General features: G+C 42.4%; 1 protein-coding gene across 1 annotated transcript in view; it reads right to left on the reverse strand.

The window, feature by feature from the left end:
- Positions 1-23,453, reverse strand: part of GREB1L (GREB1 like retinoic acid receptor coactivator) — a 129,705-nt gene that overhangs the window by 26,999 nt on the left and 79,253 nt on the right. Inside the window, exons 16-22 of the mRNA XM_077810384.1 lie at positions 21,829-22,021; positions 20,015-20,148; positions 15,310-15,649; positions 5,338-5,453; positions 4,675-4,919; positions 2,514-3,073; positions 1,905-2,007 (exon numbers count right to left, since the gene is read on the reverse strand). Of these exons, the coding sequence (XP_077666510.1) occupies positions 1,905-2,007; positions 2,514-3,073; positions 4,675-4,919; positions 5,338-5,453; positions 15,310-15,649; positions 20,015-20,148; positions 21,829-22,021 (1,691 nt within the window). The remainder of the gene's footprint in view (positions 1-1,904; positions 2,008-2,513; positions 3,074-4,674; positions 4,920-5,337; positions 5,454-15,309; positions 15,650-20,014; positions 20,149-21,828; positions 22,022-23,453) is intronic.

A 23,453-nucleotide genomic window follows, 5' to 3' on the forward strand; every position in this document is an offset into this window, starting at 1 on the left:
TATGAAAATTATTAATGGATTTGTGTCACCTGATAGTCAACAGAAATTACCATTTTTCCCCCAACACAAAACTTGTAAACTCATGACGTTACGCAACCTCTCCTAGGAATTTGGTATCTAATTTATAACAAAATCCATCAACAATAGCAAAGTTGCAGAGGAAAAAGCTGCATTATTTAATTGAGCTTGATTGCTTAAAAGAAAACAAAGACAGAGAATGAAGGAAAGAAAGAAAAATACTTTAAAAAACAGTAGGTATAGACATAATAGACAGATCCAGCCTCTTCATGACTTTGATCTATTTTGCCTTTGCAATGTTGTCCAGATGTAGCTTTTCTACATAAAGAAGTGTTCAGCTGATCCATTTAAAATTATATCTAGCATAATAAAAGAGAAGAGTATGTTTAGAGACCTGCCAGAAATCTAGCTACATATTAACATACAAGTTAAAATGACACACCAGTAACACGGTAATGCCAGTTTTAATGTACAAAATGCCTTTATGCTCCCAAGAAACTGTAGTTTTATTTTATGCAGTGTTGTCGTAGCCATGTTGGTCCTGGGATATTAGAGAGATAAGGTAGGTGAGGCAGTACCTTTTATTGAACCATCTTCTGCTGACCTAAAGAAGAGCTCTGTGTAAGCCTGAAAACTTGTCTTTCTCACCAACAGAAGCTGGTCCAATAAAAGATATTACCTCACCCACCATGTCTCTCTAATTTCTTTTCATAGAATTGTAGACCTGTGGAACTGGAAGGGACCTCTAGAGGTCCAGTCCCCTACAATCAAGGCAGAACTAAGTATTCTCTAGACCATCCGTGACAGGTGTCTGTCTACTCGAACCTGCTCTTTAAAATCGCCAATGACAGAGATTCCACAACTTCCCTAGGCAATTTATTCCAGTGCTTAACTATCCTGACAGTTAGGAAGTTTTTCCTAATGTCCAGTCTAAACCGCCCTTGCTACAATTTAAGCCCATTGCTTCCTGTCCTATCCTCAGAGGTTAAGAAGAACAACTTTTCTCCCTCCTCCTTTTAACAACCTTTTATGTACACGAAAACTGTTATGTCCCCTCTCAGTCTTCTCTTCTCCAAACTAAACAAACAATTTTTTCAATCTTTCCTCATAGGCCATGTTTTCTAGACCTTTAATCATTTTTGTTGCTCTTCTCTGAGCTTTTTCCAGTTGATCCATATCTTTCCTAAAATGTGGTGCCCAGAACTGGACACAATACTCCATTTGAAGCTTAATCAGCATGAAGTAGAGCAGAAGAAATACTTCTTTTGTCTTATTTACAACACTTCTGCTAACACAGTGGTCATCAACCGGTAGATCGTGATCTCCGGCCGCTAAAAGTCCAGCAGCACAGCGGGTTTAAGGCAGGCTCCCTGCCTGCCCCAGCCCCACACCGCTCCCAGAAGCAGCCAGCACACCCGAGGCCCCTGGATGGGGCAGCAGGGATCTCCACACCCTGCCACTGCCTGCAAGCACTGCCCCTGCAGTTCCCACTGGCCGGGAACGGAGAACTGAACGAGGGTGGAGAGAGCGAGTGACGGAGGGAGGGAGGATGGAGTAAGCAGGGCAGGGCCTCGGGGAAGGGGTGGGGTAGGTCCTGGGTTGCACTTAAATTCAAAAAGTTATCTAGTGCGTAAAAAGGTTGGAGACCACTGCGCTAACACATCCCAGAATGATGTTTGGGTTTTTTGCAATAGTGTTACACCGTTGACTGATCCCTGAGAGACCCCACTTGATATGCCCTTCTAGCTTGACTGTGAACCACTGATAACTACTCTCTGGGAATGGTTTTCCAACCAGTTATGCACCCACCTTATAGCAGCTCCATTCTATTTTATTAAAGAGAATTTATGCACACGAGGTACTGAGAACTACTACTTAGTACTTACTGGCATTAATCTCTTCTTCATCATACACATCTACCTCCAGTAATCTGATCAGCATGCGAAAGAGAATCCTAAGGAACTGCAAATAAGAGCCAGTTTTCCCCACCTGAAGCAAAAATACAAAACAAAACAAAACCAACCCTCAGAAAATTTAGTATTAAAGCTGGGTTACATGTTACACAGATGTGCGTTGGGTTTTTTCCTCCTGTTTTGCTATTCCAGTCCTGGGCCAATTCTGATAAGACATTGCCAAACAGGAATACATGCCAACCTATAGCATTAATACACCATCAACAGTGGGACAAATTCTCCTCTCATTTACACTGGCGCAATCCCGCTGACTTCAATGGGATAGCAGTTAACCATTTCTCTATTTGATCCTTTTAACGTAGCTTTATGCCAGCCATGGCTTGTGAGCAGATATGAAAGCATCTTTTAGAGGATAATTCCAAATGCATGCCCTGGAAAGCAGTCTTGGGAACCACTGCTGCTTGTGTCTTGACTTTTAAAGACTAAAACAATGTCCTCGGTTTTTAGCTAACTTTGGCTCTCTTCACCTTCCCTAAAACTCTATACTAACATGACTAGCTAAGATGGAGACAGCTCTCTTACCTGTGGGGGTCCTGTCAGAAGCAGCCGTCGCGGGTGAAAACTCCTTAAGCCTGCACTTTCGCTCTGATTGTTGTAATCTACATGGTGTTGCCTGGCTGTGGTCCATTGCCTGTAGTACAGAGACTGCTCCTCACCGTTCATGTCTTTGGGAAGCAAAGGTCTCAAAGACCTCAACCAAGACACATCAGCATGAGGCAGAAGAGAAGACGAGGAAGGCAAGTGCCCACTTTTCTGTGAGCCAAGGAGACAATAGGCAGCTTTAGACACGATGACAATGCGTGGCAGTGCTGCATGCAGGGTCTTGCACTCCTTGACAGACTGGCTGGGCCACCGGAATGTCCGGGCTACAGATGAAGATGATAATTTAGAAGTGGTGCTGCTTGCCATCTGGTTACCCAGAGAGTCGCATTCTTGTTTTAAGGTCTCTCCAGCAGTGGATCTTGGATAAGTACCTTCATCGACTGAACTAACTGCCACATTCTGAAAGTTAAGGGACGCTGGTTGCTTCTGAGATTTGTCTATAGCACTGGAGGAGCTCACGCCATTTTCAGCTATTGAACCTGGTGGAATAAAGCAGGAAATAAACAAACAAACAAACAAACAACCCACTGAGACTGCTTAGCAAATACAAACTAAGGTGTGAATGCTGTCTGATGTAACTTTAAGATTGCAAATATTTCTGTTCAGCAAACACTATGGTGCCTAGAAATCCTCTACCGGTTGAAGTTCATGTAACTCTACTGAAGTCAATAGAATTACAGGGTTATGCCTCAGCTGAAGGATCTGGACCTATATATCTTCACCATAACCAAGGGAAAAAAACCTTCTACCAAGTCAAAGGTATCAGTAGCACTGCCTTCTTAACACCAGAATACATTCTCTCCTATGGGCCGTGTTCACATTTTGGGACTAGAAAAGGTAAGTCAGCCTTAAAGTTAGCATATGTGCGGAAGACAATAGTTGGCAAAGGCCCCACTCAACAGACTAAAGGCAGGAAAACTGATAGGGAGAGGGAGGGAGAAGGGGATGACAGTAGAAGGACACATGGTAGGGAGGGTTGAGATTTTGCCCTGGGAAAAGTTTCTAAATTTCACCCAGTAAAAAGACTCTTTGGAGTGCCTCCCCTAGCTGGGTTGAGGCCTCTGGCCACACCCAGTTACCTCCACAGGGTTGGCCCAGTTCAGGCCTGAGCCTCTTAGTCCTTGGAGTGGACGTCACTCTTACCTACTTTGTTAAGGGTGGGTAAAAGCAAAAGTTCAGACTCAGAACAAGTCCCTCCTGGGATCAACGAAAAGCAAAAACGGCTATTGGAGCTTTACTGGAGTCTTTACGGGCAGGTAGCCAGGTCAGTTTCTCCCTAACCGGGCTTACCTCTGGGTTCATTGGACTCCTCACAGAGCTCAGGAATCTCTAGCATGGAAGTTCCTTTTTCTGCTTCAGGAGCCACTCCCTTCTCAGGGCTTCCCTCTTGCTGACTGCACCTTCCTCCTTTTAAAGCCTTGTTCCCTACCATGCATGATTTGGTAGGGCCAGAGGGGTGGGGTTACCTTAGCACAGAGCCTGCCTAGCCCCTTGCCTGTCAGTGCAGGGTTTATACTCAGCATCACATATCCATCATCCAAACTGTAAGAGGGAAGGATCCCTGTACCTTGTGCCTATATTCAGGGCCAGCTCTAAATGTTCTGATGCTCTAAACAAGCAAATGTCCATCCTTTGTAGCACACAGCTACTTCGTCACAGTTATTGAACACTGTGATATTCCTAATATTGTACACTGGTAATTTTATTTATTTATTTGGATGTTTAAGATCTTCAGATTCCCCCAAAGCTCAAGGTGTAGTGACAAGTAAAATTATATTTAAAATAATCACAACTGGCTCACAAGGCTACATTAACTGAACTTCCCAACCTAGTCCCTTCCCCTCACCCTAGTCAGGGAAAGCCTGGGAGAACAGAGAGGGGCCTTTCAGTGTGATGTGGCATGAGACTTGAAATTCTCAGGTATGTAAGATGTTGCAAACCATGTCTTTATTCTCTAATCTGAAATCAAACATAGCTAATCGCTGACATTTTATTTGATGCTTCAATGTTTGTGTTCAAATTCTTACAAAATGTAGGTCAAGCATTATGCTCCAGAGCAACTGTAAAAGCAATGACTGACCTGAGGTTCCAGTGACCGCACTGCTGTTACTCTGAGGTCTCTCCAAGTCTATCAACAGTTCATCAGAGTCATTCTCACTAATATTAGCCTTCTCGTGCTCCTTCTCACTCAGGTCAAGAGCTACAATAGACCCTCGAATTGCCCCCTTTGAGACATAGCAGCATGCCAGACCTACTTCTTGCTCTAAGGCAGTGCGAGTTAAATAGCTTGAGTCAATAAGTCGGAGGTCGCAGTATTTCAATGACCTAGAGAAACAAACCCAAGAAAGATGATGTTTTATATTTTCTGGCCTTCAAAGAGTCACTCTCAGTATTAATTGTAAACAGCTTATACAATGTCTATTTGCAATTCCATTAATCACTGGAAATATAATTAGTTTAAAATACTCAGCACATGAGCTATGTTCCTTGATACTTAGTACAGCTATTCAGTTCATTATACAATGTAGAACCTCCCACTAGTACTTTATCTTTCACAAAGCCATTTTTTCTTTTCACCAAGGAAAAACTTTACCAAAAAGAAAGTCTTCTAAAACAGCATCTTTCATGCAACATTAACAGCAAGATTGTTATTTCCAGTCAGAAGCTGAAAGTTTTACATTTGTTCTTACAAACATGTGATTGTTTTTCAGACATTTGCACTGTACAACAGTTCAAACAGTACCTAGGGAAAGTTTCTCCTAGGGTGTCCTTGCCAGTCAGGATAACAATACAAGGAAGGCCTTCTAAATCCTGATAGGTACGAGGGACCCAATCCTCCTGTTCATTTCCCCTCCAAGCCTGCAAAAAGAGAATACTAAATCAAGTCTGGGTTCCATTTTTTAAACTTTAATTTTAACTCAGTACTGTGGGTCCTATTTTTGTTCTCTGCACATTATTCATTATATCAACATCCAACAGGGGGGACAATCTAAGGGCAATTGTGAATTTTGCATGGTAGCCAACTGCCAGCAAAGCAATAAAAGCATAACCAAGGGCATGTTACTGAGTTAGTAAAGTATACCTGGGTGTGGCATCTGTCTTAGATTTCTTTTTTGAACAGACACAAGATGTCTGAAAGCAGTTTATGGCCAAGGGGAATAATTTCCCCTATTGTATGAAAAAGGATTCAGAACTACTTCAATTTTTGCTTTACTCTTCTACTTAAGGGAACAGAAGTACACTGAAGGCTTGTCTATACAAACACTACAGTGTTACAGCTGCAGCCACTGTGCTGCTTTAGCATGGACACTACCTATGCTGATGGGAGGGGTTCTCCCATCAGCGTAAGTAATCCACCTCTCCAAGATATGGGATGTAGGTCGACAAAAATTATTCTGTCAACCTAGCACTGTCTACACTCGGTCAGCATTTTCTTTTATACACCCCTAAGAGACGTAGCTATGCCGATATAAGTTCCCCTAAGGGGTAAATCTTAGATTTTATGCATGGACTCCGGGGCAAAGAATCCTCACATGTGGATCACTTCATGGCTGAGCCTTCTGGGCTTCACACTCTCCCCTCCACAGAGTGAAATGGCTGGTAGTTTCAGCCCCAGCTCCGCTCATCCCACAATCCCTGTGTAAAATGGGGCACAATGATCCCCGCAGAGCATAGCTCTGTTATGTGTATTGGGTGCAGCCTCCCAGGATCTCGCTTCACATCATGCAGCAGAAGCTTGTTGGTTCTGCTGCATACTGTGTGCCCTGAACCTCTTGAGGATGGAGGCCAGATGTGGCCATATAGGCTTTACTACTTTAAAGCAACGGTTTAAATGGAAGCCAGGCCAAAAGTAAAACCTAGCATAAAGTTTTTATAATCTAGTGGGTGTATATTGTCTGGATAGTAACTAGTTATTGTTTATAGAGAGAGGTGGAGAAAATCCACTGTGTCACCACTAAAGAAGGTTCTACAACAGAAGGGTTTTTTTAAGGTTCTACAACAGAAGTTTACAGATATTAGTTCTCAAGCTGTATTTCCACAAGTGATGCTGTTCGCTCATGTACAGAGCCATCTTGGTATAAGGTGCACTGATATATAAAGGATGAAATCGCTGTATTAAAATAAAAAGAAAAACATATACAAGGCATACTAATTTCAGCATCTATTATTTATTACAAGTCAAAGGCAACTGCTTTAACGGGAAGAGAAAAAGAACTATTCTGCCTCTGCAAATGCTGAAATCACAGTATAACATTTAAGTGCAAAAGTGAAGGCTAAAATCTAGCTCCTATTGCCAATATGCTATGGGTACCATTTGAGAAAATTGATAACTTAGGTCAGTTAGATCACTGGTCAGTCAGACAAGGTTATCTGCTAGGAACCTCTGCACCAGTGTGTCTTCTCTTCATAAACACTAGCTGGAGACTCAAAATGTTCTTTTCTGGATGATTTTAAAGATGAAGGTCTTTCTCACTGTGGAAGGACAAATGAAAATTAAGCCTTGATGCTTTGGAATCAATACTTATTAATACTGCAGAATATTATTAAAGCGTTTCCTGCATCTTCTTAATGATGGATGAAGAATCAACTCTGAATGAGATATTTATAACTTGGCCTTGCAAATCTTCATGGAAATTTACCAGCTGAGACACAAAATCTGCTTTGCTGACTGAACCAGGAATACGATTAAAAAAACCCAAAAAACAAAAATCAAACCAGTAATATTGTAATTGCTCATAAAAAAAAGGATTCTACTCCTGGAACTAGGGGGCTGGCAGAAATCTGCAAGGCTGATATTAATTTACATAGATGTATCTTAAGAGGGCACCTAGTTATACGCAAGCTCTGTGGAACAAGGAGGATGTTCTGTATAGCAAGGAGGAACTTTTCAATGACATTTTCCACCCAGCTTTTCTCTATTCTCCTTCTGTATATGATATTTGCTCTCTCTCTTCCTTCACAAATGTCATGTATTATGAGTAATTTCTTCTCAGGCAAAAAGAACAGGCTTAAAAAGGAAACACTCTATAGTAGATCAATGACTCAGTATGGTGTCCTGCTTTTTAAAATTTTCCACTGTGTAAAACCTATGATTAATGTTTTTCCCCTCAGGGTTAGGAGTAGCACATCTCTTCTACTCTAGTTCTATTTACTTTCCCTATCCCATCAGCCTGCTGCTTTTGGCACCCTCTGCGCACCATATTTTTGGGAACAATACAAATTGTTCTGACTACTTTACCCACCTCTCTGTATTAGCTCAGTTAGCAGGTTCAATGGCAGAAATGTACTGTCCTATTCAGCAGGATTCAAAGATGTACAGAGCAAGGTGATGTATTTACCCTGTAGCACATAACCAACTTTGGAGGTTTCTGAGAAAGTGCAGGAAAGAACACTGGAAAAACTGGGACCAGAGGAAGGAATGCAACACCATCTGGATCAAAAACCTCACCGACAAGATCAAATCCAGTGGGTTTATGTCTTTGGGCTTTGTTTGTTTTGTTTCCTTTCAAGGTGAGAAATCAAAGAGCAGACCAAGTCACTGAGGCTAGGACTGAAAAGTCATATAAGTAGTAACTAGAGTAGCACCAGATCATCAGCACACAGCTACTGCCAATCCTGTGCTGCGCTGCTAAGCACTGGTACCTTGATGCTTAGGGGAAGGACAGAGTTAACTCCAAGCTGGTGCCACTAAAAGATACTCCACAAATTGGTCCTTCCTGGTCCCATTGAAGTCAATGGCAAAGCTCATATTGATTTTGATGAAGCCAGGATTTCACTCATAGTTCTTAAAAGAGGAAACTCAATATCCCAAAGCTGCTCTCTCATTCATCCAAAAAAAGATAAGAAAAAGGGGAGGTTACTTAACTGTTCTGTAACCAGAGATCTTCAAGATGCATGGTCCCTATCTATATTCCACTCTGGGTACACATGTGCACCATGTGCCTGAGATCAGTTTTCAGCAGTGTTCATTGGTCCACACCTGCGCCACTCACCTCTTCATGTTCTGATTTGAGGGCATAAAGAACAACATGAACCAATCACCTCTCCAGTTCCTACCGCAAATCAAGTCATGATCTCAAGCAGAGGGGAAGGAGGGCAGGTAGTGCAATACAGATAAGGACCACAATCTCAAAGAACTCTGGTTATAGAACAGGTAAATAACATCCCTTTCTTCTTCAAGCGCTGGTCCCTGTATGGGTTTTACTCTGGGTGTCTGATGAACAGTATCTATTATTAGGTTTCAGAGTAGCAGCCGTGTTAGTCTATATCCGCAAAAAGAAAAGGTACTTGTGGCACCTTAGAGACTAACAAATTTATTTGAGCATAAGCTTTCGTAAGCTACAGCTCACTTCATCGAATGCATTCAGTGTTTATATACACAGAGAACATGAAACAATGGGTGTTACCATACACACTGTAACTAGAGTGATCCGGTAAGGTGAGCTATTATCAGCAGGAGAGCCGGGGGGAGGGGGGGGAGGGTTGGGGAGGAGGGGAGAAAACCTTTTGTAGTGATAATCAAGGTGGGCCATTTCCAGCAGTTGACAAGAATGTCTGAGGAACAGTGGGGGGAGGGGGAGAATAAACATGGGGAAATAGTTTTACTTTGTGTAATGACCCATTCTCTCCCAGTTTTTATTCAAGCCTAAGTTAATTGTATCCAGTTTGCAAATTAATTCCAATTCAGCAGTCTCTCGTTGGAGTCTGTTTTTTTGTTGAAGAATTGCCACTTTTAGGTCTGTAATCGAGTAACCAAAGAGACTGAAGTGTCCTCCAACTGGTTTTTTAATGTTATAATTCTTGACGTCTGATTTGTGTCCATTTATTCTTTTACGTAGAGACTGTCCAGTTTGACCAATGTACATGGCAGAGGGCCATTGCTGACACATGATGGCATATATCACATTGGTAGATGTGCAGGTGAACGAGCCTCTGATAGTGTGGCTGATGTGATTAGGCCCTATGTTGGTGTCCCCTGAATAGATATGTGGACACAGTTGGCAACGGGCTTTGTTGCAAGGATAGGTTCCTGGGTCAGTGGTTCTGTTGTGTGGTTGCTGATGAATATGGAAGTCAGTGCGAGCACAAGTTGGAAACAGACAATTAGAGCGGTACCCAGACAAGCGTCCGCTGCGGAGGCCTGAACTATGGCATAACATCTGGAAAAGGTATGCATCAAGTTCCATGCAACAGTTTTGCAGATTTTGCCAACAGGAACATCTTTCAACGAGGCTATTAGAGCTCACTCCACCAGAGCCCAGACAGCTTGCACACCTTGTGGTGGTCTAGTATTGGCTGCAATCTCGCAGCACAGCAAGATGCATCCAGAGATCCATTTAGAGAGCTTTTGGGATGATACCGCTATTATTCTCATCCATTCTGCTAACAAATAACCTCAGTAATTATCTGAATGATTTTGCTCTATGCAGACAGAAAGCCACTGCTCTGCAGACATCTGTCTTAATTAGAAGTGTGTAGTTTTAGAAAGAAGGTAGGTAAGTTAATGGTTTGAGTGAGGAGAATGTCCAAAATGGCTCTGAGTATAAATTTAGGATGCAGTCTCAATGTGATGCTATCTTTGTGTAAGACCATGTATGGTTGATCTGCCATAAGAGCTCCTAGTTCTCCACTAAAAGACAAACTTTTATGGAGAGATGGCATAGTAAGCAGGCTGCCAATGGTTCAAAGAGAGCTTTTGTAAGCACTGATAAAACAAAATTAAAGGTCCCACATTGGAGTTGGTTTTGCTTACAGATGGAAATGTCTGAAGGAAGCCTTTGTGAAAGTGGATCATTACAGGATGGGCAAAAATGGAGCAGTTATCAATCAGGGCTGATAGCTGACAAGAAAACATGTATTGAGAGTCCTGTGGTCTTCAGGGATAGAAAGTAGTCCAGGATACCAAATATGTCTGATTTTGCTGGAAAAGGGTGGTGATTATGAGCCCAGATAAAAAATCATTTCCACTTGACTGCACAACGTTTTCTAGTAGACTCCTTTCTACTATTGTTGAGAATAGCCAAGATATCTCTCCAACATGCACTCTCGAGACTTGATGCCCATCCAAATAGGCTGACAGCTATAATAAGCCTGGACTGAATTGACTGATTCTGCCTTTGTGCTGTGTCAAAAGGTCTGGGAAGATCTGGAAGGTGATGTTTGGATGAGCTGACAACTGAGGAGACTCGGAAACCAACAGTACCTGAGCCACTTGGGAGCGATCTGTATCACACATGCCTTGTCCTGCCAGATTTTCCTCAGGACTTCAAGTAATAAGGGGATGGTGGAAAGGTGTACATTGATTGCCTAATCAGGAAAACAGAAGCACATCTCCCATGGAGTTCAGACCCAAGGCCCTCCTAGAGCAGTAGTTCACACATTGTGTTCTTGTGGGACACCAACGATGGAATACTGTCTGTATCGCTGAGTTATGAAGCTCTTGAAAGAAGCACCTTTTGAAGCTCTCCCTTGGGGCACTGTGTACTCCCAGAATGTGACAGAATTATCTTATGTTTAATACACCAGTTCCAGAGTTTTACATCTTCTACACAGAGAGGGGTGGATTGCTCCTCCCTGTTTGGTTATATAGAATACTGTGGTGAGAATGTATGAAGGGGAGAAACTGTCTGGAAGCCGCCCGGACTGCTCTCAGTTTGAGCTGGTTTATGTTCATTTTGGCTTCTTTTCCTGACCATATCCCTTGCCCCAAGTGTTCACCCAGGTGTGCACCCCATCCAAACATGGAGGCATCTATGATGAGAGCCTTCTGTAGTAAAGTTGGAGAGAATGGGACTCTGTCACACCCTGTGCCCCACGTTCACCACTTTTATATGGTTATGATATAGTTTGTACATAGCATGCCTTGTGAGGTATCATTTGAAACTCAATCTTCTGAATATCATTGTCCTGTATCAACATTGCACATGGAGCTATTTGACATTTTACTATATGATTGTTACTGAAATATGCTCTAGTTCTGGGTGAGTAGACTGAGGGAAGCCAGACCTGTAGACAGTGAAGATGTAGTCTCGCGAATGGGGTTACATAAGTACATGACACCATGTGACCCAGGAAGATGAGAGGAGCAGATCTGCATCTGAGAGCTCTGTCTGAGTTGTGCAGCAAGTTGTTTGATAGCCTGGAAAGTGTCCTGTGGGAGGAATGCCTTGGTTGTGTTCGAGTCCACCGTCGCTCCTATAAAATCTGTGGACTAGACTGGCATCAAAGTGGACTTTTCAGTGTTTGTGCACACTCCTAGCAACTGCAGGAGGTTGATCAGGCCCTTTGTTGCTGACAGCGTCTCTTGGTAGAAATCCCCTGTTAGTAGCTAGTTTTATGGGTAGAGGAAGACTGAAAACGGAAATAAGCTGCCACACCCAATGATCTAAAACGATATTTACAAGTTGAAAGAAAAGAAGAATCTTCAAGAACACTGGAGAATTTCCATCTCAGATCACGCAGTGGTATGAAGGAACTGGAGAGGGGGTCGCTCTGCACCAGACTGCCCCATATGCCCTCAGATCAGAACAGGAGGAGGCAAACGGCGCAGGCATGGATCAGTGGACACTGCTGAAAAAATTTCCAGTCTCAGGTGCATGTGCGCATGTTTCCCCACAGGGGAATTCACATAGGGATCAGCACACTAAGAAGAACTGACAGCTCTTACTAGGGGCAGCCCCACAAGCAGCTGTCCCCACCACAAAATAAAGAAAAAAATGAACAGTGAGGAAACTAAAACAGACTTTAACCGCAATTTTGCTGCCCCAAGTATAAAACATAAAGGGGAAGGGTAGATCCACAGAGCCGTGCCCTAGGAATACTAGGCATTACATTTGCTAGTTATCCAACATATCTGCACAGCTGATCACCACCAGAGGGAAGATGAGTGGTGTGAGACAGCACTTATGCTGATGCCAGGAAGGTGACCCACCTTAACCCCTGCACATACAGTTCTCCTCAAGGATGGAGTAAAGAAAGCACTAGTCTCCACTGTGACCTGAGGCCTCCCAAGAGACAGGATCCTCTCCCTACCCCTTCCCCCCCCCCCCCAACAGAAATGAGTGAGATATTGTGAAAGCACAGATATACATACCCTAGGGAACTTTCTCCAATCTCTGTTCTCCCTTTTCTTGCCTCCCCCCACTGCACAAACACCAGGGAAGCCAGAGTCTGGTGGGGGTGGGGGGAATAGAGACAACCATCAGAGTGGAGGACAAAGGGAGGAAAGAGAAGGTAACTGCTTCTTTTCTTTTCTTTATTAATCCTTTCCTTTTCTCCGTATGAAAATTTTAAGAGCAAAGTACCAAATATGAAGAGAGAAACAAAATGAAGTTGGAGAGAGGAAAAGTCAGCAAAGAACAAGTGAACTGAAGAGAAAGAAGAATGGTATTAGAAAGAAAAGGTATAAAATAATGATATTAAATATAGAAAAACAGAAAATGGGAAAACAGATACTGAAGAAGGCACATGAAAGATACACCAAGATGTAAAGGAGAAAGGGACAAGTGATGCTCCATTTGAAGAGACTGTGATATCAAAATGGCTAAAAGACTCATATGTGTTTGATTTTACATCAGTTGCAACAATGGACAAATTAGTGTAGGAGGAAAGTGGGGGAGGGGCAGCAACGCTTGGCTGTGAATGGGATGTGCTCCGGAGCTCTGCATTTATACACATGTGGGGGAGACAGGGAAACACCCTCCATTTCTTATATCCCCAGCCAGGATAGGATATGTCTACATAGCAACTAGACACCTGAGACTGGTCCATGCCAGCTGACTTGGGCTGTGAGGCTGTTTCATTGCCCTGTAGATGTCTGGGTTCAGGCTGGAGCCCCGGCTCTAGGACCCTGTGAAGAGGGAAGGTCCCAGAGCTTGGGCTCCAGCCCAGGCCTGGAAGTCTGCACAGCAATGAAACAACTCCACAGCCCAAACCCCATAAGCCTGAGTCAGCTAGGATGGGCCAGCACCAGGTTTGTCTTTGCTGTGTAGACATATCCTTAAAGTTTGGAATGAATTAGAATTAGTGATTTGGAAGCAAAGGGAGGGAGTGCATGTTTACTGCCCGCATGCACGTTTCAGCGCTGGTATTGGGTTTTTCCAAGCACCTGACATGAAATAAGAAAACAAATTTGAGGCCCTGAAGTTTTGTTGGCTTCCAAAAACATTTTGTCTTCCACCATGTGGGAGAGGAGTGAGAAAGTCATTCGGAGGTTCTCAAGCCTGGTCTTTTCGTTCTCCACTTGATTGTGGTTCTCCACTCAGTTTAATACAACTACAAGGATTCCCTTAAGCATCAGCTGCCACATTAGCAGTTTTGATCTTGATTCCTACTGAGGCCCATGTGCTGCTGTGGCACACAGGGGCTACAAATGGCAACAGGCCAATGGAGAATTCGCATGACACAGGTTGTGTAGGATCGCTATTACAGGGTTTTAAAGGGGTGGAACCAGCCTCTAGGAAATACTCCTGGCATAAGGGTGTTCCCTGGGTGGCACTGAGCTACTGAAGCAGCTTTACATTGTCCCCATTGCAGCTTCTGGGAATGTATTGTGAAAGGTAAGGGTTGCAACCAGCATGAACTGCACTTCTGCTAATTTTTTCTCCAGAACAGTCCTTCAAGGAGACTGTTGCAGCCAGGCCTAGGTTAAAGCAATCTCAGTGTTTAAAACCACCTTTACTCCCAGTTTCTCTTCCTGTGCCAAGAGCAACTTGGCTAGAACGGCAAATGTCGCCCTTAGGATCCAATTGTATATGGCTGTATATCACTGAATGTCTTGCAAAGTAAAACAAGTCAGAAGAAGAACCTTTGAGCTTAAAGCAGGGACTTGGACCAGATAACCCAGGAAATTCCTTTCCACTTTAATATCTACAATTCTATAAAAGGTAGTCACTCTCCAGTAGTTTCAATATGGGTGGTAAAGTCAGTGTGGGAGATAGACTTTGCTACTAGCATCATGCACTTGTAAATACGGAGTAGCTAAACAGTGTCATGCACTTACAAATACATACTAGCTAAAGAAATCAAGGTCCTAACCAATGTTTTTCGTGTAGTGCACATCAAGTTGCAAAGAGGCGGCCTTTGCCATGCAATGGACTGAGAAAAGAATTAATTCTATGTCTATCAGAATACTTTACCAGCTATAGGCAGGGTAGACAATGGTTGTAAGGACAGAGTTGTTGACAGATAAATGGACAGAACAGAATTAGTTCATTTGGTGGGATTTAAGCTTGGCTCTCAGAGAGTCAAGGAAGTAACCAATCTGGTTTTTAATGAAGATTGTTTCATACTGTTTGTTATTCAACTTGGAAAAGTTAGATAACATGCTATCTTTTACTTCTAGGACCAACAACAACTTAGTATTTTTTCCTGCACCTTAAAATGGTTATGATCACCGAAAGTAGACTACACCCACACAGAAAGAACTATACTAAATATGCCCCTTTTCCATGTAAGATCTAACACATATGTCCATAAATGTGTAGGTACACACAAGATTTTTACTAGAGCCCTGCAGTGGGACTGGGATCCCATGGGTCCTGTAGGACCAGCTGTCATAGTAGCAGAAGTGGGATAAAAATTCAACAAACTATGTGGGAGAGGGTGGGAGAAGATAATAAGTGGTGAGATGGGATTAAAAATTAGTCCCTTACAGGGCTACAACATCATTTACACAAGTTACAGTCTTGCACAGAAACATTTAATTCTTACTAACCTTTAATCGTGTCACAAAGTGCTTAGCAACAGTAAATTCTGAAGCTGGGTTCCCAAGAAGGATCTCAAAACGATACTGCAGACCTAATTTGTCTCTCACTTCTTGTAACCTCTCTCTCGCCAGCATTGCTAACTGCACGGAGGGAACTCTAATGATAAGCATATGGCCGCAACCATTCCTATTCTTTCCTGGTGCAGTGATGAGGTCATCCATTATGCTGAGTGTCTCAGGGGTGCTGTGGTCTCTGAGGGAGGCCATGGTTGTGAGAGCCATCAGAGCTTCAGAATACTGCTGAATAAGAAGGTAGCAGCGAATCACCATGCTGTGCAGCCTGGGGTACCTTCAAAGGATTACAGTTATATGTTGGTCAGTAAATATGTTCAATAAAATCATTACACGAAAGTCACCTCAGACACCAGCAGGCCTGGATGGTAAGAAAAAGGAGCTCATTTTATGTGTAGTACATAAATACAGAAATCCTCAACCACTATTAACAATTATGAGCTATAAGTGCATCATATTATTTTTATAGGCATACATGGCACGTACAACTATGGAAGAAGGTACAGTCTAATTCAAACACTGTTAATATCAGTACAAACACATATAGCACAGGCTGATGATCCAGTCTCACTTAATTGTCCACTTTTCCCCCCCCTTTTATCAAGTTTTGTAGAAGAAGGGAGTTTTGGGGTGGGGTGGGGCAGATATAAACTTACACCACTCATCCAATTCATGAAAAGACTAGACTTGCCTATGTGCTAGTGCAGGAGCACACTTTGTTGGATCTCAGCCAAGGGCAAACTAAGAGTTTGGCTTTCAAGCAAGACGGTAACAGTCTTTTTCTCATGTTGGAGCTAAATTCAGTGACTATAAATCCAAACAAGTACGACCAAATACTAAGAAAAAGTGAAAACCTACGGAACTAAGTGAAAACCATCCTATGTCTAGTCATTTTAACAATCTACTACTATATTTAATAAACATGGAAATATAATAGGAGTAAAAGTTGGTTTGAACAATCACAAACGACAACATATACAGACAGCATGCTGCATGGATGAGATCAGCAGTGTTGAAAATGATAGTACTGCCTTATTTCCTGTGATTAGCTTTTCTTGTCTATATGTGACAACACATCCAGCCTCGACTCTGTGGAACTGGATTGCTTTGCTGTCTATAAGGGGATATGGAGCCATTGTGAGTTATAGTCAGGTCCTGGTCAGCACACACCAAAAGTTGTCACTGTAAAGAGGCTGTTCTGTGACCCACATGAAATTTGTTGAAATTCTCAGTTCATTTGCTAGTGGATGGTGTCCACATCTGGCAAACTTCTTTTCACTCTCTGCAGAGAAGCCACAGCATAGAAAATGAATTACCCACTCAGCCTTCTAGGTCAGGACTAAGGCAAAATGGTAAAACAGAATGGGCAAGCCTGGACCGCCACTGCTTATGCCGTATCGATTACTTGGATAAGCAGAGGACTTCAGTTTGTAAGGCTATCAATCTGACACCTTACATCATCATTAAATTCATTATGAAATTAAAAAATGGAACAAACCCCTGGAATTCCAGTATCAAGGGGCTGTCCAAATTCCAAAAGCACCATGTTTAAGCCTAAATAGACTGGTGCATTTTTGGAACTCTGTAACTGAAATGCCAAAAAAGTTGTAACATCTACATGTGGTTTATTCCAGGTTGTGCACATGTAAGAGTTGTGAGACAATGCTAACTTTAAGCAGGATCCATTATTCTAACTTCCTAGAGGATTACACTAGATAAAATTGAAAAATATGAAGAAAATATCTGTGTGAACGTTGACCCTTCTACCAAATACCTAGTGTTGCATATTGATCTGATTCCATTTATGACAGAGTAACTGAATGCCAACTATAAGTAGTACATGTTTGGACCAAATTTTCAATATTGGCCAGCTAAATTGCACTCACATTTGCATCTGTAAATTTTTGAGGCAAGAGGCGAAAGTGAGGCAGCCAGTTTTTAATATATGGCACTTAAAAGATACCCAGTTAACAAATTAAAGTGTTTGTTCAGAATGCTACCTAACCATTTCCTGACAACCAGGAGTGGTAGCCATGTTAGTCTGTATCAGCAAAAAGAACGAGGAATACTTGTGGCACCTTAGAGACTAACAAATTTATTTGGGCATAAGCTTTCGTGGGCTAAAGCCCACTTCATCAGATGCATGCAGTGGAAAATACAGTAGGAAGATATATATACACACACACACACGAAAAAATTGGTGTTACCATACCAACTCTAACGAGACTAATCAGTTAAGATGGGTTATTATCAACAGGAAAAAAAAAACTTTTGCAGTGATAATCAGGATGGCCCATTTCCAACAGTTGGAAGAAGGTATGAGTAACAGTAGGGGAAAAATTAGCATGGGGAAATAGTTTTTACTTTGTGTAATGACCCATCCACTCCCAGTCTTTATTCAAGCCTAATTTAATGGTATCCAGTTTACAAATTAATTCCAATTCCAATTCTGCAGTTTCTTGTTGGAGTCTGTTTTTGAAGTTTTTTTGTTGGAGAATTGTGACATTTAGGTCTGTAATTGAGTGACCAGGAAGGTTGAAGTGTTCTCCAACTGGTTTTTTAATGTTATAATTCTTGACGTCTGATTTGTGTCCTTTTATTCTTTTGCGTAGAGACTGTCTGGTTTGGCCAATGTACATGGCAGAGAAGCATTGCTGGCACATGACAACATATATCACATTGGTAGATGTGCAGGTGAATGAACCTCTTATGGTGTGGCAGATGTGATTCAGCCCTATGATGGTGTCCCTTCAATAGATATGTGGACAGAGTTGGCAATGGGCTTTGTTGCAAGGATAGGTTCCTGGATTAGTGTTTTTGTTGTGTGGTTGCTGGTATTTGCTTCAAGCTGGGGGGCTCGCTGTAAGCGAGGACTGGCCTGTCTCCCAAGATCTGTGATAGGTTGTACATCCTTGATGATGCGTTGGAGAAGTTTTAGTTGGGGGCTGAAGGCGACGGCTAGTGGCGTTCTGTTACTTTCTTTGTTGGGCCTGTCCTGTAGTAGGTGACTTCTGGGTACTCTTCTGGCTCTGTCAATCTGTTTTTTCACTTCAGCAGGTGTGTATTGTAGTTTTAAGAATGCTTGATAGAGATCTTGTAGGTGTTTGTCTCTGTCTGAGGGATTGGAGCAAATGCAGTTGTATCTTAGAGCTTGGCTGTAGACAATGGATCATGTGTTGCATCCTGGATGGAAGCTGGAGGCATGCAGGTAAGTATAGCAGTCAGCAGGTTTCCGGTATAGGGTGGTGTTTATGTGACCATCGCTTATTAGCACTGTAGTGTCCAGGAAATGGACCGCTTGTGTAGATTGGTCTAGGCTGAGGTTGATGGTGGGATGGAAATTGTTGAAATCATGGTGGAATTCCTCAAGGGCTTCTTTTCCATGGGTCCAGATGATGAAGATGCCACCAATGTAGTGCAAGTAAAGTAGGGGCATTAGGAGACAAGAGCTAAGGAAGCGTTGTTCTAAGTCAGCCATAAAAATGTCAGCATACTGTGGGGCCATGCGGGTACCCATAGCAGTGCCGCTGACTTGTATATATTGTCCCCAAATGTGAAATAGTTGTGGGTGAGGACAAAGTCACAAAGTTCAGCCACCAGGTTTGCCGTGACATTATTGGGGACACTGTTCCTGATGGCTTGTAGTCCATCTTTGTGTGGAATGTTGGTGTAGAGGGCTTCTACATCCATAGTGGCCGGGATGGTGTTTTCTGGAACGCCACTGATGGATTGTAGTTTCCTCAGGAAGTCAGTGGTGTCTTGAAGATAGCTAGGAGTGCTGGTAGTATAGGGCCTGAGGAGAGAGTCTACACAGCCAGACAATTCTGCTGTTAGGATGCCAATGCCTGAGATGATGGGGCATCCAGGATTTCCATGGATCTTGGGTAACAGATAAAATACCCCTGGTTGGAGTTCTAGGGGTGTGTCTGTGCAGATTTGTTCCTGTGCTTTTTCAGGGAGTTTCTTGAGCAAATGTTGTAGTTTCTTTTGGTAACGCTCAGTGGGATCAGAGGGTAATGGCTTGTAGAAAGTGGTGTTGGAGAGCTCTCTAGCAGCCTCTTGTTCATATTCCAACCTATTCATGATGACGACAGCACCTCCTTTGTCAGCCTTTTTGATTATGATGTCAGAGTTGTTCCTGAGGCCGTGGATGGCATTGTGATCTGCACGGCTGAGGTTATGGGGCAAGTGATGCTGCTTTTCCACAATTTCAGCCCGTGCATGTCAGCAGAAGCACTCTATGTAGAAGTCCAGTCTGTTGTTTCGACCTTTAGGAGGGGTCCACACAGATTCCTTCTTTTTGTAGTGTTGGTAGTTGCTAATTTTCCCCCTACCATTACTCACACCTTCTTGTCAACTGTTTGAAATGGGCCATCCTGATTATCATTACAAAAGTTTTTTTTCTCCTGCTGATAATAGCCCACCTATCTATCTTCCTACTGTATTTTCCACTGCATGCATCTGATGAAGTGGGCTTTAGCCCACAAAAGCTTATGCCCAAATAAATTTGTTAGTCTCTAAGGTACCACAAGTACTCCTCGTTCTTTTTGTAGTTACACTGTGACATTGTCTCTGTCCATTTATTATATGGCATGTAACCTTGGATCATGGTTAGGAACAATTCAAAACTCTTATTATTTACCTTTCTAAGAGTGTGTTCACCATTTTTTCAAAGTTTTCATCACATCTCAGCAGAGGACTTGTGATTCCCCATTGTAGAGATTTGCTGTATTCATTCAAGCCAAAATACAACTTCTCCTCACTGCCCATTTCCTCCTGTTCCAAACAAAGATATCACAAACATAATGAAAGTTAAAGACAATTTACATTTCTCCTGTATTATGAAACAAAGTATTTTTCCTGAGAAAATATCTTTGATTTTCATTCTTCCGAGTAATGACTTCTTCCATTGAAAACAAGATGTTAAATATTTGCTGCTAATTTAACATTTGATTAAGTTTGTGAGAGAGAGAGAGAGAGAGACACACACACACACACAAATTTTTCCAGCACATTATTCCTAGTCTTAGCAGCAAACACTTGGGATTTAATATTATGGATTAAAAGAATATTCAGAATTATCATAATTAATGCTAATACAAATTTTGGAGGTGACATTAACCCTCATGAACAGGGCTTAAGCCAGTATTTATTAGAGGTCAGGATAAGACGAAATGAGGGGGAAGGTTATCCCACCTATATCTACTGGGGGAGTTCTTACACCTTCTCTGAAGGATCTGGTGCTGGCCAGTGTTAGAGACAGGATAATGGACTAGATGGGCCCTGGGCCTGATCCTGTATGGAAATTCCTGTGTTCCTATGGGATCAGGAATGATTTACCTATTACAAAACAAGCTTAATCATGGGCTGCTGTCTTTTGTATTTCCCCCACCCCCCTTAAGGTGCTTTTAGTTTTAATTCTGGATGCAGTTCCTCCCAGTAGAGCTAATGTCAGGAATTCTCCCTGATATAAGCATTAGTTACTAGCATTATGGTGATTGCCTGCATACAAGGGCAGGATACTAGGATGACATTAATAGTAAGTGCTAGCATAATAGTACCAAGACTATAGACTGGTTATGGGCAAAATCAGTTTGTTTTAAACTCACTCTATCATTGGCCTACTGATATTCAGGTCTAATAACTACGGGCTTGCCTTCACGTACAGTGCTACAGATGCACCAGTGCAGCTGCACCACTCTAGGGCTTTATGAAGACACAACAACACCGCCAGGAAAGCTCCTCCAGTCAGCATAGTCAATCCACCTCCCGGAGAGGCGATAGCTATGTAGACAGGAGCTCTCCCATTGACATAGTACCGTCTACACTGAGGTTTAGGTTGGTTTTCTCACACCCCTAAGTGATGTATTTATACCAATATACGACCTGGCCTAAGAAATACATATTCTTAGCTTATATAGGTCTGTAATATTGGTATTTTTCAAGTGACAGAATTATGTAATGAGTATACATGGAGCACTTACTGATGTAAATGCACTGCAGTTATTTCTCATGCAATGCAGGTACAGTGTAATTAATGTATGGGAATTTGTCATTATGTACATGGATTCAGAAGAATAATAAAAGGGTACAGTGCAGTACACCTATAGTGTATAAGGCTCATCAAAATATTCATTCTTTTTATACCTAAAATTAGTTCAGGAGGTTCAACAAATTTCAAACTCGGAGTTTGCTCATCCCTGTAATAGACAAAGCTTTATCCGGTCAAAGGAAAACGTGCTATTTCTAAGTCTAAATGTCAGTGCCACCTCGGCCTCCAATGGCCCCAAGGAGAAAAGGGCTGGGATTTCACTGTAACTTCAGGTAGTCAACAATTTCCAGTGTGGAAAAGAGATTTCTCCACCGGTTTCTGTTTATACATCTGGGTTGCGCATTCTAGAATGTGGCAAATATAAGAGTACACTACAGCTCTCAGCTGAACAGTTACACACTCACCATATTGTCAAATTGTATCCAATGTACCTCGTTGCTAGAGCTTATTCTGGACTGCTGTGTTTGCAGGGCATAGGGGAAAGAGCTGACTTGAAGGACCAGGAGATTGAAAGCTTCAGTGACTTCTCTGCAGTTAATAACTCTATCAGCCAGTCCATGACTGGGTTCACCATGTGATAGAGAACTTGAGATGGCACTGTGGAAATAAAAACACACAGAACGGCTTTATTGTCGCCTTCAGATTCAACTGGTAACATTAAAATCTCTAGATTTACAGGGAATCAAAAGCCCCAGGTCATCAGACTTTCTGAAAAGGAACAAGAGATGGTAAAACCAGCAAGGTGCTTTGCATAGAGAAGTCCAAGAGTGTGGGAGAAATAATGGAGCGAAGTCCCACACTGGGAAGCAACTAAATCAGCCTGCCAATTTAAAGGATCAGAACATAGAAAAAAGTTTAAAACAAGCTAAAAAGAGAAGGAAGCGTATCAGCTGGACTGGGCTGTTACATGAATGGGGAGAGGGGAGAGATGGGGGAGCAGGCACAAAAATTAACTGGATTGCTCAACCAGAAGCAGTCCTTATATAGGGGACTTTGAGGGCATAACATTTGTTTGATTTCCTGTCTCCACTTGCTGGTAGGTGGACATAACACTCACTTGTCTCAATAAACCTACAGGATACAGGAGAATTCCATATTTGGCACCACAATAAAAACATAATACTAATTTGGTTTTGAGAAAACAATAACAAGAATGCATTTTGTTTACTAAAATTCGACAGTCCAAATGTGTCCCAAAACCATACAAACAGTACCTGAATACTTGAGCAGTGAAACAAGGAGGAATATATTTTGGTCTCATGGGTCAAATTATCTCTGTCTTTACGTAAGTAAGAATTTTTGCTGATTCTTGCATGGAGCAAGGCAGTATAATGTATAGCCTTCATTTTCCAAAAGACGTGTGATGATGGGACTTCACATGGAGAGAAAGTCTCTGTGTTTTGTGCCACTCAGATTAAACATTGACACTTACCTTCCATGCTCATGATGCTTTATCACTATTTCGAATTTAAGTAACCACGGTTGTATTTAAAGGAAGAGAAAACAAATGACTCTCGTTATCTCTCTGTAGCAAATAGTTATTTTTTCTGTACTACTCAAATAAAAACAAAACAAAAATACTCAGGCTTAAACAACCTGACTAACTGGGAAGATCACAGTTAACTATTGTGCTTGCTAACACGGGGAAGGTTTGGGTATGTCAGGACCTTGGTATTGAACCCAGGCTCACCAGGTCCTTAAGCAGCAGCCTTAGCTGCTATACCACAGCGATGCCCTAAACAGGCTCCCACGACCAACAGCCTTCATACCAGAGGCCTACAGGAGTCACATCCCAAACCTCTGATTGGATGGACAGGCAGCACTCTCATTGTGTACCTGGACTATACAAAGGAGGACGAAGCTGTCTGAGCAATAGACTAGTGCCAACTGGTTGCTCACCACACCACCTTGCCTTGTTTCGCTTCCCCTGCTGCCTCAACACGTCACCTGATCTCACCTTCCCAGCCCACTGACCCAGTCCCTTGGATTGTATTTTCCAGCTGCTGACCTGTCCAAGAACTCTGACCAT

The sequence above is a fragment of the Eretmochelys imbricata genome, chromosome 2 (genome assembly GCF_965152235.1).
Source record: "Eretmochelys imbricata isolate rEreImb1 chromosome 2, rEreImb1.hap1, whole genome shotgun sequence".
NCBI classification, from domain to species: Eukaryota; Metazoa; Chordata; order Testudines; family Cheloniidae; genus Eretmochelys; species Eretmochelys imbricata.